Source organism: Rhipicephalus sanguineus, chromosome 3, assembly GCF_013339695.2.
Source record: "Rhipicephalus sanguineus isolate Rsan-2018 chromosome 3, BIME_Rsan_1.4, whole genome shotgun sequence".
In the NCBI taxonomy this organism is placed as follows: Eukaryota; Metazoa; Arthropoda; class Arachnida; order Ixodida; family Ixodidae; genus Rhipicephalus; species Rhipicephalus sanguineus.
The window spans coordinates 139,976,013-139,993,580 of NC_051178.1; the positions used below are offsets into that span (position 1 = coordinate 139,976,013).

At 43.9% G+C, this 17,568-nt stretch overlaps 1 protein-coding gene across 2 annotated transcripts in view; it reads left to right on the forward strand.

Moving 5' to 3' along the window:
• LOC119387284 (uncharacterized) overlaps positions 1 to 15,943 on the forward strand; it is a 36,624-nt gene extending 20,681 nt beyond the window's left edge. For both annotated transcript variants that reach the window (XM_037654625.2, XM_049413466.1), the window contains exons 10-14: positions 1,235 to 1,354; positions 4,847 to 5,074; positions 9,759 to 10,095; positions 12,402 to 12,594; positions 14,882 to 15,943. In XM_037654625.2, coding sequence (XP_037510553.1) covers positions 1,235 to 1,354; positions 4,847 to 5,074; positions 9,759 to 10,095; positions 12,402 to 12,594; positions 14,882 to 15,087 — 1,084 coding nt within the window. In that variant the 3' untranslated portion in view covers positions 15,088 to 15,943. The remainder of the gene's footprint in view (positions 1 to 1,234; positions 1,355 to 4,846; positions 5,075 to 9,758; positions 10,096 to 12,401; positions 12,595 to 14,881) is intronic.
• Positions 15,944 to 17,568: the final 1,625 nt, after the last annotated feature.

A 17,568-nucleotide genomic window follows, 5' to 3' on the forward strand; every position in this document is an offset into this window, starting at 1 on the left:
AGGTGTTCATTACAAAAACTTGGGCATATGGAAATTCTGGCACAAGTCTTCCTAATTAGCATGCTCATCAGTGCTATTTATGCACAACCTCGCTTGTGTGAGCTGTGTGATACCCACCTTGGACTTTGCACAACTGAAATCAAGACTACCGAGTCTTGGTGTGGAAGGACCTGCACCGGTTATCAATATCTACACACCAAAGCTGAAGTGCTGATATAAAGTTTTGACTTGGAGTTTAAAAATAAGTGATGTTGAAGGTTGAAACTCCCTAAAGCTTAGAAAATGAAAGGCAGCCAACACTGCAGTATTCTGAATAATTTACAATACTTATTTCTACATATCGCTTTCATTTTATTCCTATATAGAAAGCGGACGAATTCTAATGCGACATCAAGGGTGTGCAAATATGTATATTTGAAATTTTGAACATCGGTCAATTGCCTTTTTTTGTTCAATATGTATTTGGTTCGAGAACTTGCTGCTTAAGATGGTTGAGTATTTGTTCCGTACAAATATTCTGGGGATGTCAACACTCATTGGTGTACGAAAAGTGAGAGAGAGAGAAACTTTATTAAAATATAGGCTGTGCTTGGTTACTTGTGGGTGGATAGAGCTCCACTTCCAACCCCCAATTGGCTATTACGAGCTATAAAGATTGTTTATTTATATGGCAATTCGTGAACTAAAATTGGGGCATATTTTTGAGAAATTTCCAATCGAACTCGTATTCTGTGGAGCTATGGCTGTGCACACAGATCTGTGATGTATAACAACAAAGGAGATGAACTTGGTCAGTGCAAATGCCTTGTAGGTATTATTGAAGTTTTATCATGAGAGGCGTGGTCTTTTTTTTTTTTTTTAAGTGGTTGTTACACATGTGCATTCGAAGAAAGTTCAGGCATTTGGTTTGCTTTCATATTTTCATGGCTTGCACAATACACTTTACTTCGCACATTAAAGCAGGCGGATATATGTGGAGGTGCTTTCCACGCAGCTTCAAGGCATGGTGTGAAAGGCTAACTGGATTAATGAAGCAAACATCCTGTTGAATTGAACTCTATTCTCAAGTGAAATCTAAGGATTGCTGCCTGTAGTGAAATAAGTTGTAACTTTGTGGGGCTATACGTACCTATTTATTCTCTGAAAGTCTTCGTCTAGTGTTGCACTTACTCAGATGTTTACATGAACCACATCTATGCTTCCAGCAAAATTTTAAAAATATTTGCGATTTCAGGCCACTCGCTGGATTTTTGAGTAGCACGTCATCACCAGAAGAGAAAAGATACTTCAGGCGAAATGCCTCCTGCTACAAGACCCAGCCTGTGACAGCTAGTGAGATCAAGGCTACAGATAAGTATGTGTGTCTTTATCTTATAGGTTGCTTGTTTTTAAAGGTGTCATGAACCACCCCTCAAGCTTGGTGAGGAAACACATCCTGCAGAAAGTAGACACTGCTATGAACATCTGAGCTTAATCTTGCAGTCCTGTGCAGCATAGTTAGAACCTCACAGTAGCTAGCATGCTGTTTTCAATAGCAAACATAAATCAAGTACAGTAAAAGCTCGTTAATTCGGATTTCTAGGGACCGGAAAAAGATGTCCGAATTAACCGAATGTCCGAATTATCGAATGGTCGAAATAAACACAATAAATGCAAGAGTTTTTTCAACATAACTTTACTTTACAAAGTAATCGCGGATGCGTGTCTGTTTTTGAGTAGAAATTCGCATGGACACAATTTTTCTGAGCTCTTCAAGGTGCTCAGCAGCTCGCATGCTGTCTGCAGTGCCAAAACAAAATTCTTCAAGGACGACGAGGGCCTCCACGACTTCCTTCACAGTGCGAGGGGGCCCGTGTGGCTCATAGTGTGGCTGCTCCTCTTCAGGCTCTTCGTTCTCGTATCCGTTGCCATGCATAATTTCCTTGACGATTTGCTCATCATTCAGACAGCCGGCAGTGGTAACGCCATCATCAATGCCGATATAATCCTCTAGTGTCACTGCATCAGGCATAACACTTCCGAAATCCTGCCCATCGTCGGCACCGTCGTCCGGCGCCACTTCGGCATCACTGGAGTCGGGTACAACAAAGCCACTGTGCCTGAAACAGTTGGCAATGGCGTGCGCAGGCGTGTTCTGCCACACATACACAAGAATGCTAACTGCGCTCAGGAGACTCACGTCGAATTGTTTGACGACGTCATGGCACAGGAGCAACTTCTTGTCGGCAGAGCCCATTTTTCAGGGCGCGCAAAATTTCTACTTTGGTGGTGAAGTCCTTGGCCTCGTACTTGGGCCGCTTCGCTGGCGTTGCTATCGGCGGAGAGTGCGTTCACACGAAAAGCCAGCACAAAAGCACCAGCAACAATCAAGCTAAAGGAGCCAAACTGAGTCGTTCCTCGATAAAACTGCGTTCAACGATGCAGCACACCAACGGGAACAAAGCAATAAAATGGCACCGCCAACCATTTTCCTACAATACTTACTAGAGGGAACTCTGGCGCTAGTGTCTATGGGAGCTGCAACGCATGACGCTTCAGCCAGCATGGGAATGATGGGTAGTACACAAATTTGTCTAAACTTCGTACTTTCGGCTCCGTTTGGCTCTGCGTCGGCTGCATCCGCTTTGTCGCAAAACCAATTTCAGTAAAAGTCAGCAGTTTCACTTCGCCACTTTATCTTCTTTAGGCTCAGCGATTCAAATCTGGTCACGAAGTTCACAACGATCCATTCTTTTATCCGAAAGAAAACCAAAACATAGCAATAAACAGACACAAGTACGTTTGAAGACGTAAGCACGAAAACTAGGCAAATTTGTGTACTACCCATCATTCCCATGGTAGCTGAACGATCGCAGCACCAGAGTCCCCTCTAGTTAATTTTAGGAAACTCTATGCCGCCAACAACACAAGCGAAGAAAAGGCGTTCAACCAGTCTCAAGTCAAGTCAAGCCAAGTCGACAATTGATGTCCATGGTGATGCTGCGTTTGAGCTTCACTTTTGTTCCGAATTGTTCTTTTTTCGTTTTCGAGCCTCGCCAGCGGCCCGAAAGTCGCCGAATTATCCGATTTGCTGTCAAATCTGTCCGAAATAACGAGCGCCCAGTCTCATAGAGTGATACGTATATTTACAGGGACCAGATGACGTGTCCGAATTAACTGATTTTCTGAATTAACGAGAGTCGAATTAACGAGCTTTTACTGTATGGCGTTTCGATCTGATGCGCTTCTTGCCATGGAATGCCGCCACGTGCTGGCGTCACGCTCCGTAGTCTGCTAACATTACACAGTTGCTAAAGGAATCGCAATGGGAGAGAGCGATTGCGTCTCATCACCCACGCTCAAAGTCATGACGCGTGCTGACATGAATTTCCCCTGTGCCATCCCTCTCTGTCTAGCTTCCAGCACGCCTGTAGGACAGAGAGAAAGAAAGCACTTAAAGCACACAAAAAATCCCCGGAACTCCGCGAGAAATCTTTGCAGCAATCCATTCGTGAGGCAGTAAACTCCGATACTGAGGTCTTTCTATGATTACTTGGAAATGTGGTTCATGACCCCTTTAAAGGGGCCCTGCAACACTTTTTCAGCATGGTCAGAAAACGCTGCCGATCAGTAGTCGAGGCTCCCGAGAACACGCGAGTCGAACATTATAGCGCAGCACACGGCCTGTGATTTACAGTAAACTCTCAGTCAGCTAAAAATCTCTTCCTCTTCTCTCGACAATCACAGAGTCATTGCCTCAAGTTCCACGCCATTGGCAGATTTGAACATGGTGCGCTCAGTAGTTACTGTGGCTGCCGCGGGCGACCGCCACTTGCCCGTGTGCACGATCGCACTAAAAGTATGTCGCGCGTTCAAAGAAAAAAGAAAAACTGCTCACGAGGCGTGCGTGACATGCCTTCTTCCCCCGTGCCATCCATCCTGACTTAGCCTCCAGTGCTTTTGTTGTGATGAGAGAAGCGAGAAAGCATTACAGTGTGCAACAAATCTTTATAACTCCGCTCATACCGGACGGATTTGAAAAATTCTTGCGGCGGTCTATTCGGGAGGCAATAAGCTTCTTTAGTGAAGCCATTGCATGGCTACTCGGAAAAATTACAAGGCCCCTTTAACATGCTTACTTCATCTGAAATGAGTTTGTCATGAACTTGTTCATTCTGATGCAGTGGTCTGCTATTTCTCCATTTTTGCTTTTTTTTTGTTGCAGCAAACAAATTCTGTATGCGTGCCATCAATTCAACTAAGTTGTTGCCGTTGCTGAGAAATAATGCGAAATCTTATTGCATTGCATTGTGCTATAATCCCTGCATAGTTCAGTTGTTTGGTACACTGTCAATGAAAACTTGGAGGATGCTTAAGCTTTGCTTTCAAGAGTAACACGATAGTTCATTTGGCCCCATTTGCATAGCATTCCCTTTCGCTAGCCAGACTACACTTCCATTGCGCTACATTGAAAAAGATTCCCTGGAAGACTAACATGTCTGCTACATGTGAGCGCACTCTAGTGGCTTCCAGACGATGCGAGAAGCAGACAACACTAGTGGCACCTTTGGATTGTCATATGTGAGTGCCATAACAGTGGTCAAAAAAGTTTGGTTGTGTTGGGAGTGTCAAAAAGGAAACACTGCTTTAACCCAGAGTGCTTCCAGTATTTGTATGCCAGGATTTGGAGTACCGCAGAGACCATGTGAACTTTACCAGAAGCATGGTGTTCTGCCAGGGTCCACGAGCTGGAAGCTCTACTCTGTCCACTAGTCATGAAGCTGCAGTTTTATACTGAAAAACTATTGATCGAGTGTGCAGTGTGTTTGTGTGTGAAAATTCAATCTCTTTTTCAAATTCAATGCAGTCTGGAGTCTGTGCGGTCCTTTCGCAATTTGGTGCTGAAGGAAGCGTCGTTGAGTATATTTAACAAGGAGCCCTCCCCCAGGCAAGATCAGCAGGCATACAGCAAAAAACCGGAGTTTCCGCAGCCTTACAGTCCACCTTCGAAAAGCACTCGTCTGCAGCGGGAACGCCGGCGAACCCTGCCAGTTACGTCGGAAGAGTTGGAAGAGGCCATTAAAATGGATGCTTCGTAAGTGTAGCTGCACTACTAGCCCTTTACGGCGTGTAGTCATGCTTTGGCATTGGTCTGCAGTGTACATTATCCCTTCACAGGAGAACGATTTGACAGCGATACGGTGGCAGATGCATCCTAGCCTTAAATGTTGATTTTCGAACATTGTGAAGGTTTCTTATTCATGTTAGCACCAGATAATTTTATTGGGGGAAGAAATAGTGAAGCTTGAAGGCATGAATTTTTCAAAAGGCATAAAACGCTGTGAAAAATTAAGTGTCCAGTTGTGCACCTTAAAATGTCCGCCTGGTCTTAGCAGGCCGAAACACTTCTACAACGTAGCGCAGGTGACTCCTTGCAATTTGGAAGTATTAATATGTCCGCACATAGAGCTGGCGAAATTACAATAAAAACAACTTTTGCATTAGAGAGGCGTGTCACAGCAGTAATGGTAATAATGCGTAATGGATGATGGGTGATTCCACGAGAGATCGAACATGCCTGTCCGGTCGCATTTTTTGTTTTCCCTGGATTTTTATATGTTATGTGGGCACATTCAAAGTGCACGGAACTGAAAATTTAATTACCAAGAAACGCTCCCAGCGCGCCAAAAAAATATTTCAAGGTGGCGGCGCGGGCCTCCTGTTTTTGCTCACTGCAATGTTTTCGCATTTCACGGCCAAATTTAGCGCGAACTGTAAATGATGTGTCGAAAATTTTTTTGCTGGTTTTAATACGCATTACTGTGAATTACATCCATGCTTTTTTTATGCCGTCCTCAAAAAGAAAAAAATGTGAAAAAATGGCAAACACGGCCGAAATCAAAAACGTGTGCTAAGTTTGAGGCGCCTTGGCGCCTTTGCTATTACAAACCGAAACTTGAAAACGATGTCAAATATAGAAAACAGCCTTCGCAACATTTGTGCAGAAGATCATTTTCCTACGGGCAGCGCAAAAAAAGAAAAAAATAGTTAAAGAAGCGAGTTTTTTCAAAAAAGTACATTTTCAAAAAAGAAAATAAAAAAAACTTCGGTCTCAATTTTGACGATAATTTTTTATCGAAGAGCGCTTATGTCAGTGAACACACGGTTGTAATATCATATGTCCTCATTTGCTTTGTTTACGAGATATAATTGGCCAAAATGACCCTTGCTGTGTGTGCTCACTTCAGTGCGATTGATAGTTGTCATCAGCTTGCATTGCACGTAAATCTAGTTTAAATTATTTTCCTGCAGTAAAACTTTGCTCTGGTGCCTTGTCGTCAAGAAAAATGTATTCTCAAACTTTAATTGTGTCTAGCGTGTGCGGGGGTGGGCTTCTGCCGCTCTCTAAAGGGCTAACGCGTACTCAGTTTGCAGCTTACAACCTCAACTTACCCCGCCAGTATTCGCTAATCAGAAACACGCGAGACACCGCGAGCACATGGTTTAGGGCACTTTGTCAAAACTCTCCTTGCACACAGAATAAAGCATCCGTCTGCAGCGAAGGCCAACTTAATCTAACTAAATGCCACAATCAGCAGGCTCGCTGTTATGCAGTTGTTTTCTCACTGCCTGCTTGCTTCCCTTCCATTACGTGCATTGTACGCTCTAACCATCTTCCCCATTCGACGCACACTGTGCCTAAACAACATTTGTAAAAAGTTAGCTCAATCATTTCCGAGCCGTTTATTTCACGTCCCGCTATCACATGTTTTCGGCGTCGCAGATAACGTCTTCCTGTATCATCTCGACCTTTACCTCAGCGTTTCAACAGCCAGAAAACGTGCGGTGCGGCATGATTAAGCCATGAGTGGCCGAAGCTGCCCAATTGATGCTGCTTTGTTGCCACTTTACTAAAGTGCTTTCCCACGTCGAGGACAGCAGAGGTCATTGGTGGCGCCATGCAGACGGACATTACCCTTAGTTTTGACAATGAGTGCGGCCTAGAAATTAATTATTTACAGCCCAAAGTGGTTAGAGACCCTTAGTCATAAAATGTTAAACCGTGAGCAGTTCTGGAAACGCATTCATGACAGCTGCGCAGATGTGAGATAATTTGTGCGGCGCTGTTCAGTATAAACGCTTCGATTTGATCTAGGTCTAGCTGTTCACTACACGCAATGCGCGCGGCCCATGGCTACGTCCGATTATTTACGCGTTCACAAAAAGAATATTGCTGAGGAAAACATTTTCGTTGCGCAATTTTTTTTCCTTTGCTCTTTTTGTTGTTGTCTACCTCCAGAAGCTATAGTCATAGGCTGAGGATCTTCGCGACACTTCCGAAGTCTGCTTGCATTGCTTTACGCTCATCAAGGAAAGCCTGTCTACATCTAACCGCGATGAGGTAGACCAGGCATTCCTTCAGGAAGAAGTGATTGATATCTTGAACAGGCGCGCTCATCTTTCCTCTGATGATTGTAGGCGAAATTGTCGGCTGCAAACTGTTTACACGTTAGCCATTTAGAGGGCGGCAGCAGCCCACTTTTGCACACGCTAGACACAAATAAAATCTGAGAACACATTTTTCTTGACGAAAAGCCACCAGAGCAAGGTTTTGCTGCAGCAGAATAATTAAAACTGAGATTTACGCACAATGCAAGCTGATAACAACCATCAGTCGCACTGAAGTGAGCACAGACAGCAAGGGTCATTTTGGCCAGTTATATCTCGTAAACAAAGCAAATGAGGACATATGATATTACAACCGTGTGTTCACTGACATAAGCGCTCTTTGATAAAAAATTGTCGTCAAAATTGAGACCGGAGTTTTTTTTATTTTATTTTTTGAAAATGTACTTTTTGAAAAAACTCGCTTCTTTAACTATTTTTTTCTTTTTTTGCGCTGCCCGTAGGAAAATGATCTTCTGCATAAATGTTGCGAAGGCTGTTTTCTATATTTGACATCGTTTTCAAGTTTCTGGTTGAAATAGCAAAGGCGCCAAGGCGCCTCAAACTTGGAACCTTTTTTTGATTTCGGCCCTGTTTGCCATTTTTTCACATTTTCTTCTTTTTGAGGACGGCATAAAAAAGGCATGGATGTAATTCACAGTAATGCGTATTAAAACTAGCAAAAAAAATTTTCGACACATCGTTTATAGTTCGCGTTAAATTCGGCCGTGAAATCCGAAAACATTGCAGCGAGCAAAAACAGGAGGCCCGCGCCTCCACCTTCGAATATTCTTTTGGCGCGCTGGGAGCGTTTCTGGGAAATAAAATTTTCTGTTCCGTGCACTTTGAATGTGCCCACATAAGATATAAAAAACCCAGGCAAAAAAAAAATATCGACCGGACAGCCATGTTCGATCTCTCGTGGAATCACCCGATGGATAATGCATAATGGATTATTGCATAATAATGCAATAATGGATAATAGAAATAATGCAAGCAGAGTTTTATATACAATTTTCAAAATTTAGTGCCACATTTTCACCATGCTAGAGCTGAACTTCAGTGCATTATAATTGCACTTATACTGGCCACTTTTTAAAAGCTGCTCGCATTGGTGCACTTTCCACCTTCATGGCTATTCACCAATGCATCTAAATGAAATTTTCACTCAGCTTTATTTTCACAGTAAAGTTATGAAACAGTGGTATGTTCTTGCCTACTATTCTCAGTTAGCTCACGAAATAACTGTCCTACACAAAGCTAAATAGTATCTGAAATCAGCATGTGAAAGTGAACAAGTATGCCTAACCTCATCATGATTGAAGGGAAAACATCGTTTTTATAACCAGGCTTCTCCCTTCATCGAAGATCATGTTCACTGTGTGACATGGCCACTGGGAAGAAATTCAACATGAATTTTTTTTATGCCAGTCTCCACCAAGAATTATTTCGTGTGCATATACTGCAGAAATGACGTTTCTAAAGGAATGTGCTATGACGTTTCTGAAGCAGCACACGTTTTCCAGAATATGCACGAGGTGGCCCCATTTCACGGTTCTCAAAAGCTTTCTACTCTTATGGTCTGCGGTAACAACGCTACTTCACCGCATAAATTCTCCTCCATGTTGGATTAGCCTGTGCTTGGTTGCCTCTAGAGTGCAGTTGAAATGGGCAGCAGCAGCTGTGTTAACATGGTGCCTACTGCTTCACTAGCAATGGCATCAAATGACAATGCCACATTAGAGCCGCAGAAAGGCTGCGAAGTCTGCTGGCAAATGTTGTGAGAGACCATGTTGGACTGGTGAGACTCACTCCAGTGGGAACCACGACTGATTGGCGCATATTGGGTGCATACGTTAGACTATTCCTCTCTTCACGAAGCTGAGTGCCTTGCATGTTACCGGGCTGCCAAAGATACTTCCGAGCCAGACCAAAGTGCTTGTACCTTAGGCAAAGCTGCTTGGCACCGAGCTTTCATGCACCAAGTGAAGCCGCTAGACCACTGCAGACCCACACATAGTGTACCTTTCGTAGCAGCCAACCAGGAGTTTGCGAAGCCATTTTCGCACATCCTCCTCAGCCTCACTCGGACAGCTACCTAGTCCAAGTGTCTTAGTGTTGCATCAATTCCTTCAGCTACCACAAAGGATAACTGATGGTCTTCATCTGGATGGAACTGCGTACAATATATGATGCTGAATCACTTCTTAATAATTTCAATAACTTTTTCTGGATGTCTGTAAACATGGTTATTCCTTTCTGTGGTTACGAATAGGTTAGTTCAGTAGCACCCATATAGTGGTTGTGGCATTCCGTCATGTTCTCTCTTGCAGCGGTCAGAAAAGGGTGCCAAGCCCTGCGAAAACTGTTGATGCAACGAAAGACGACGATGCTTTGGATCCCAGCAAGCTTAGCGTGGCAGCAAAGGTCTCGATGTTCAAGAAGTCTGGAGTGCTCGATGCTCCGCGAAACGGTGCAGAGCGCAAGCGGCCAGCCCGCTTCACCAACATTGCCGAACGCCGTCTGCGCTCCCAGACGCAGCCTGTCACTACGGAGGAAGTGCAGTTGGCTGCCAAGGAGATCAAGGATCAGGACAAACAGCCGGAAGTCAAGGAGGATGATCTTTCCAAGATGAGCCTTGCTGACAAGCTCAAGATGTTCAACCAAAAGGTGAGTCTCACACCTTTCTCTCATCATCATTCTCAGCCTGTTTATGTCCACTGCTGGATGACCTCTCCTAATTATCTCCAGTTTACCCTATCCTGTGCGAGCAGATTCCATTTGATCCCCGCGAACTTATTAAATTTCGTCACTCCACCTAACTCTCTACGTTCCTCGACTGCATTTCCCATCCCTTGGTATCCAATCTGTTGCTCTTACTGTCCACCAGTTGTCTGTCCTGCTGCATTACGTGGCCAGCCCAAGCCCATTTCTTTCACTTGATGTTAACAAGGATATCTGCTACCCCCTGTTTGTTCCTTGGCCCATTCTGCTATCCTCCAATCTCTTAATGTTACTCCTATCATTTTTCGTTCCATTGCATGCTGCGTGGTCCTCAACTTTTTCTCTAGCTGCTTTGTTATCCTCAATGTTTCAGCCCCATATCTTAAAACTGGCTGTATGCACTGATTGTGCACTTTTTGCTTTAAAGCGAAAAGTATACCTTTCTGTTCCTTGCCAAGAAAACATAGACTGCTTAATCTGATTGGGCTTGTTGGTGCAAATCCATGATGGTATGTAATGCAGATTTCTTTGCCACTAACCATAAATACTTACTTCAGCTGAGATTTAATTCGGAAAGCATCGGTAGCATTTTTCTTTCACTTAAAAACCTTACTCTGTGGAGCCATGTGCCATGAGCAGTCACTGCTTGCATCAACGCCGTAATTCCAAGTGTAAAGTTCTCAGTTAAAGCTGGAATAGGTAGGCAAACTTGCTTTTTTGATCTGGAATTCGGTTTTAGCCAAGAGTCGGTGAAAGCAAACTTAGTCATTGCTGCGCTGCAACGAGCCTTCACGTGCTCTGGTGTGCATAGCATATGCGTGCCACCAAATGACATTTCTTTTCTTCGTATATGTTTCTCTTGCTGCTCTGGTGAAAATTGTAAATGTAACATAGTGGCCTAACATAACTTAATGGTTTCGTTAGTGTTGCATCATTTCTGTGGGTAGTGTGCGTGGGAAGCAGACAGGCCCTTGAAGTATTTGTGCTTGTGTTACATTGGTAGATGGGCTTGACTGGTTTAGTGATGCCACCTATTGTGAACTTTGTTTTTCCACGTATCACCTGCAACTGCAGTGTTGAGCAGTATCTGCACTCCCAGCAATTTCCAGTGTCGACAAAATTCGCGAACCTGATAATTACTGGGTAAAAAAAAAACTGGTTAGATACATGTGAGAATGATTTCAGAGTTGGTGAACATTAATTGGGAAAAACATTCTCTGCAAGAAACTAGATGTTTGGAAGTAAATACTTGTGTAAATACATTGTTTCATTCCTCTCTGTGTGTGTATATCATGTGCGCAATGTGCATTATTTCAAGCTCTGCACTTCATTTCAATAAGCTGCATAACACACACACAAGTCAATCTTTTGCGGAGACACCTTGAGTCCACTCATGTCATAATCTTACGCAAAGACAATCTGTGCTTTGAAAGCTGTTTGGAGATGCTTGTCATTGTTACTATTAATATTATTAAATTCGATATTACTCACTAGGGGTTGTATGATGTTCTATTCTGGATTGCATAATGTTCTTTCTCTTTTAATCTTTCTTGCGAAGGTCTTTGATGCTGTCTTTGAAAGCTTAGTGACCAAGTAACGTTCTGTAAGACATCGTAACACCTTGTATTGCCCATGTACTATCGGCGTCAAATGAAACCCAAACAGCGACAAGCCTTCACAGTGGTATAGTGCGCGCCGTTCACTTATCACCATTGACAGGCGTGCGCATCCGATTTGGCCGCACTGCGCATATGCGCGCCTGTCCATGATGATAACTGGACGGCGCACACTATACCATTGCGAAGGCTTGCCGCTGTTCAGGTTTCATTTGACGCCGATAGTACATCCAACAGCAAAAGTTTACGAAACGTTGGCTCCTAAAAAAAATGCGCATTTCTGCTCTATTAGTGTGTAATGCTTCTAGTCTAGCTGGTGCCTAGATAGGTTGCAATGCCAACTACTGGCTCAGACATTTGTTTAGAGGTTATGTTCCCAGGACAAACCGAGAATATAGCTTTCTCGAACATTTCGCGTCTTGCAAACTTTTGCTGTTGGGTGTACCTGCTATGCTCTCAGATGATAGTGGCAGTGTATTCAAAATAAATAAAGATACTGAAGTAAAGTTAATCAGATTTGGGAAAGCAAGGCAAAGTGCTGAACCCTACCTAGGCGCTTGCTTACGTTGAAATTTGCATGCGTTTTGGTAACAGACAGTGGGCAAACTTGCTAGCATGCTTCTCCTATGCATGCAGGTCACCCTTGATGTGCTCACCCAAAAGCCACCGATGCGATCGAACAGCATGCGGCGATCTTTGGGATCCAAGTCTACTGCCGAACCGGCCGCACCCGCACCAGCTACGCTTGGTGTTCCACTCAGTCGTGTTCGCTCACATTCATCTCCTCCAGAAGAACCAGTGCAGCCTGCTACTGGAACAACACCAAAAGGCAAGTATGACTCCAAGATAGCGACTGGTGCTAGCACAGGTGACAAAATGTAGAAAAATTTGGAGGTGTTTGCAAAATTATTGGCGTACATGAGTTTGATGCCATAATCTTTTATAGCAGGCGTTCTAAAACATTTCGGCCCTGGGGAACCCCAACAGCTTCTCCAAAGTGCCACAAACCCCTAACTTTTCTTTGCATGCACATACTTTTTAGCATGAGAAAAATCGGGAGGTTGGGGTGAGGGGAGGGGGCTTTTAGATCTGTGCAGCCCAAGTGCTGACACGAAGGTCGCGGGATCGAATCTAGACCGCTGCGGCTGCATTTCGATGGAGGCGAAATGCTAGAGGCTCGTGTACTTAGATCTAGGCACACTTTAAAGATCCCCAAGTGGTCGAAACTTTCAGTACCCTCCACTACGGCATCCCTCATAATCATATCATGGTTTTGGGACATTAAACCCCAACAATTATTATTAATGAAGGTGATGATGTGGGTAGTGGTAGATCCGCCGTAACTATAATTTTGCATCTGCTTTAATAGTGAGTGATAAAACATACTAAGACATAATTATTAGCATACATTTATAAAAAGCAGGTTCAATTGTAGCACAAGATGTCCTACAATTTTCTGTAGATGGAAGCCCTCTTGATGATTTAAACACAGTGCTCGCCATTGTGGCTGGCTGTTAGTTTCCATGCAAACCGGATTTTCTCGCTTTAAGCTGCTGTAGTATATAGCACAGTGAAGTTGGCAGAATGACGACCTGCATTTGTGCCAATTGCCTCAATGTTGTCTCCCGCTTAACGCTACATATCTTGGCAGTTAAATGGATTGTTGACTAACCATAGGTCGGCAAAAAAACTAGGAGCACACTCACTCACTCAAGAAATATATTTTGCTATGAGGGCTCACTCGGACTCAGACTCGCCAAAGTTTTCCTCAACTGGACTCACTCGGACTCCTTAAGCTTTTTCTCAGTCGGACTCACTCAGACTCACGGCTTCGCCTGTGTATGAGTGAGCCTGAGTGAGTTGACTCGCGAGTCCGTGGGCATAAATTTAGCTTTTTCGATCATGGTGTCAATCCTCTTTACGCTAATATATCTCGCATAATCAGTGCTCTACAATACGCCTTTTGATCTTGTACCTTCAAATACGAGTTTTCATCATATATATCATATATCATCATTATCATATCTTCATTCAGCAAGGACACTTTTATGAAATACACGACTCGCACAAGATATTTTTATCAAGAACTTCCCATAAGAGGTTACGGGGGAAGGTCATGGCACCCCTTCCCCTAACTCACGCCTCTGATCAATATTGAGGTGGCGCATTAATGCTAGTGTGCTGAGATATGTGTGAATAGACTTGAGTAAAAATGTAAGCCGACATAAGGCTGATAGTAATGCTGAAGATGAGTAGATAGGACCATATAAGTTGGCAGCAGAAGGTGGAGCTCACTCGGACTCGCTCAAGAAATATATTCCGCGCTTAGGGCTCACTCGGACTTAGACTCGCTGAAATTTTCTTCAACCGGACTCACTAGGACTCAATATCACCAAAATATTACTCACCTGGACTCACTCAGGCTCAGACTCAGCGGCCTGATCTGAGTCTGAGTGAGTCGACTCGTGAGTGAGTTTGCCGACCTATGTGACTGACCTAATCCACCGTCTATTTAAAGGGGTACTGACACGAATATTTTCAGTTGTCGTTTTTTGCGTCAAACGAAAGGTCAAGCCCTCAAGAGCCTAGAAAAGGTAGTGCTAAGCGCGGGTGCGCCCTGAAAAAGTAATTAAGTCTGTTTTTAAAAGCTAGTTTCGGTTCCTACTGTACCCTGACGTCGCAACACGGTATGAGCTTCTCGTCACGTGCTCTCACAATGTATAGTGACATTTCCACGGCGGCTGCGCACCGTGGCTCCATTGGTGACGCACAAGCGGCCATACTGGAAGTTTTGGTACCTAACGTCATCACAACTAGCCAGACTGCTGCGTGAAGTCACCAGAATTTGTACTGTAGCCTGACGTCAAGCTAGTGTCGATGTCAGTAGGTGCACCATGAAAAAATTTACTTTAATATCAAAATGAAATATCTGCATTTGCTGAGCTTCACACTTGCTCAGAGCCATCTTTGCATACAGGAGATTTGTATGGCAGAGTAAACTCTCCTTCGAAAAAATGGTGTCAGTACCCCTTTAAGTTGCTTTCAGCAGTTATGTTTGGACTGTGAGAATGACTGTATGGATGCTAACGTTCCTTTGTCCAATCTCATGCCACCAGGAATTCTGAAGGTGCAAGCAGGGCCCCAGCCTGTTGTCAAAAGCATACTGAAGCAGGACCAACACCAGGAGGCCAAGGAAGATGTCAAGGGCATTCTAAAGCCAGAGCATGTTGCGGATGTCGCACCTGCCACTCCGATAAAGCCAATTCTTAAGCCAGAGAAGCCTTCCTGCCGACGCGGACTCCCCGAAAAGCTCGGGCAGTGAGTCGTCCTCCGAGGAAGACTGAAGAGGAAGAGGAGGAGTCAAGCTCCGAATCGAGCTCTGAGTCGTCCAGCGAGGAAGGCAGCGAGACCGAGGACAAGAAAAAGATTCTTCTGGGTGGTCAGCGACATCTGGTGATAGCGCAGGGCTCTTCTCCAGCAAGCGTCCCGCAAGGTCATATCAAACCCGGCAGTCCAGAGGAAGCTCAATGCTTCACTGCGCCGCAAGGAGGAAGAGCGGTGAGGGGAAACTCCTGCTTCTCTGATCTGGCTCTCTTGCCTGCTTGTGGCGCCCCCTCCTTCCATGTGGCAACTTTGGGTGTTTCAGTGCTGTCTAGTTGTCGAGAATTCGGGATCTTGCTCGTTTCTCCTCCCGGTGCCTTCAAGCTCCTGCATGTTTTGTAGAAAAGCCTGCTTTTTTTTTTCTTTTGTTGTTGCTGGTAGTGGCTGCAAGCTGTGCTATTTGCTTGTCAGTAGCTTCTTCATCCAACGTTGCTTGCAGGGTCGTCTTAGTTGCTTGGACATTGTTCCACCGTTTGCTTTGAACCGCATGAGGCTTCCCCTGCTCATTGACTGCCAATGTGTGGGTGTTCTTTGCAACCAGTGAGGTCATTCTTTTTCTTCGATGCGAAGTTGCACCTTCTAGGTCAGTGTTTGCTTATTTGTTCTTTGGCTAGTCTCGAGAGTCAGTTTGAGACTTCAGGAGTTCCTACAGGTTGGTTTTATATATTTTAAGAGCTTAGGTGAGCGAGTTTTAAAACATGTTGCGAGCCGCTATGTTTAATTCTTAACAGCGGACTGCTGCTTGAAACTATTTGTACAGTTTACTTCGTGCAATAAATTTTTACGTCATGGAGCTATCTGTTAGTCTGTGCTCCTTTATTACAAGCACTTAAAGGAAATCTGTCGCCTAGAGTTTGCAAAGAGCCAACAGAACGAGATGTACATTCAGAAAGAAACATATTATCGGGTACATTATATTGTGACAAGTTAGAGTAGCAAATTTTGATACTTAGTATTTCTTTTCACGACAGCTTTTAAAGAATTCTGTAGTTTACCTCACGAGCCCCCATAGATACATTTCATTCCTTTTATTGAAATAGCGCATTTGGCTATGGTGCTTTAGCAGTTCACGCTTTAAAAACTGAGAAGTGAACATCATTATACCCAGTATTTGAGGTGATTTTAGCCTTTTATATGGACTGGCCTTCTGTTGCCATTCATTAACAAAATTAACACAAAAGCAAGTGGCTTGCTCTGCGAAAGGCAGATATTAGAGGAACAGTTGGGGACACTAGTTCAGGTGACCTTGTGGACTGAGTGTTGAATCTGCTTTTGGAAAAAATTGCTACATATTAGACCAAGGGCGTACAGGCCAGGGTGGAATTCTCTGGGATCTGGCAAGGCATTTGCTGCACTGCATTCTTAGTACCAACTCATGTGGCACATGCCTGGTGTCGAGATTGCACGTGCATGTCCTCGTGTGCTCGTGCCTACCAATGCACAAGGCGGTTTGCACTGGCATCATTGTGTGACAACCTTGAGGTACTAGCTCACACAAAAGTTGCATAAACAAGAAATCTGACAGCATAATGGTCATGTCTTGTGTCAACTAAAAATTTGGTATTCGTTGTAATACAGTGGAAAGCTGTCACTGTCAGAAAGCAAAATTGTCTATTGATATGATATTGTACACTGACATCCTTGTAGCCATCATATTCATGTGACAGTGTGTCATCGCGGATAGCTTCTCATGATGCTTGTACCTGAAAACTAACAGTACCACTTGGTGCATGTTTTGTACATTCTTGGCAGATCCTGGAAGATTTTGTCCCAGCCTGTACATGTGTCAAATGTATTATGCATACTGTATCATGAATTGCAATCTTTATGCGATATCTTGGTGTTAATAATAAGGCAGAAAGGAGTTTAAATTTTTACTCGACCATATCGGGATTGTTATGGCAGCAGCTTCAATTGGTATTTTTGTTTGATAACGGTGATTTAATTTTCATGGTTTTTTTCACTGACGTAGCTCCAGCAATTAATGTGACTGTGGTGAAGTAATTTGAGAGGCCAGGATTTATACGCGAAAATTTATTTACCATAGCCTATGAGATGTGCTGCATGATGGCCATGTTTGAATGCACGAGTAGATGTTGACAGTAGCTTCAGCTAGGCTGGGGTTTTGGCTCTTGCTTTGCTTAGTGTGCTTAGGCCAAAGAAAATGCTTGCCGCATCCCTTTGCATGTTGTGATGGTATCAGTAGCTGTCACTTGCCCTGGTCTCATTTTTGTTCACTTTAGTCATCTGAACCCACTTGAGACTTTCGTTTTATGCTGGCTGCGTGTAACACAATCCAGCCAGTCATTTCAGAAACTTCAACCATTGCATTCTCTGAGCATATTATACGAATTATTGGGTGGTCAAATTTTGGCTCAGGTTCCCACGCAAATTTCATTTCATGAAATGCAATGTAATTTGA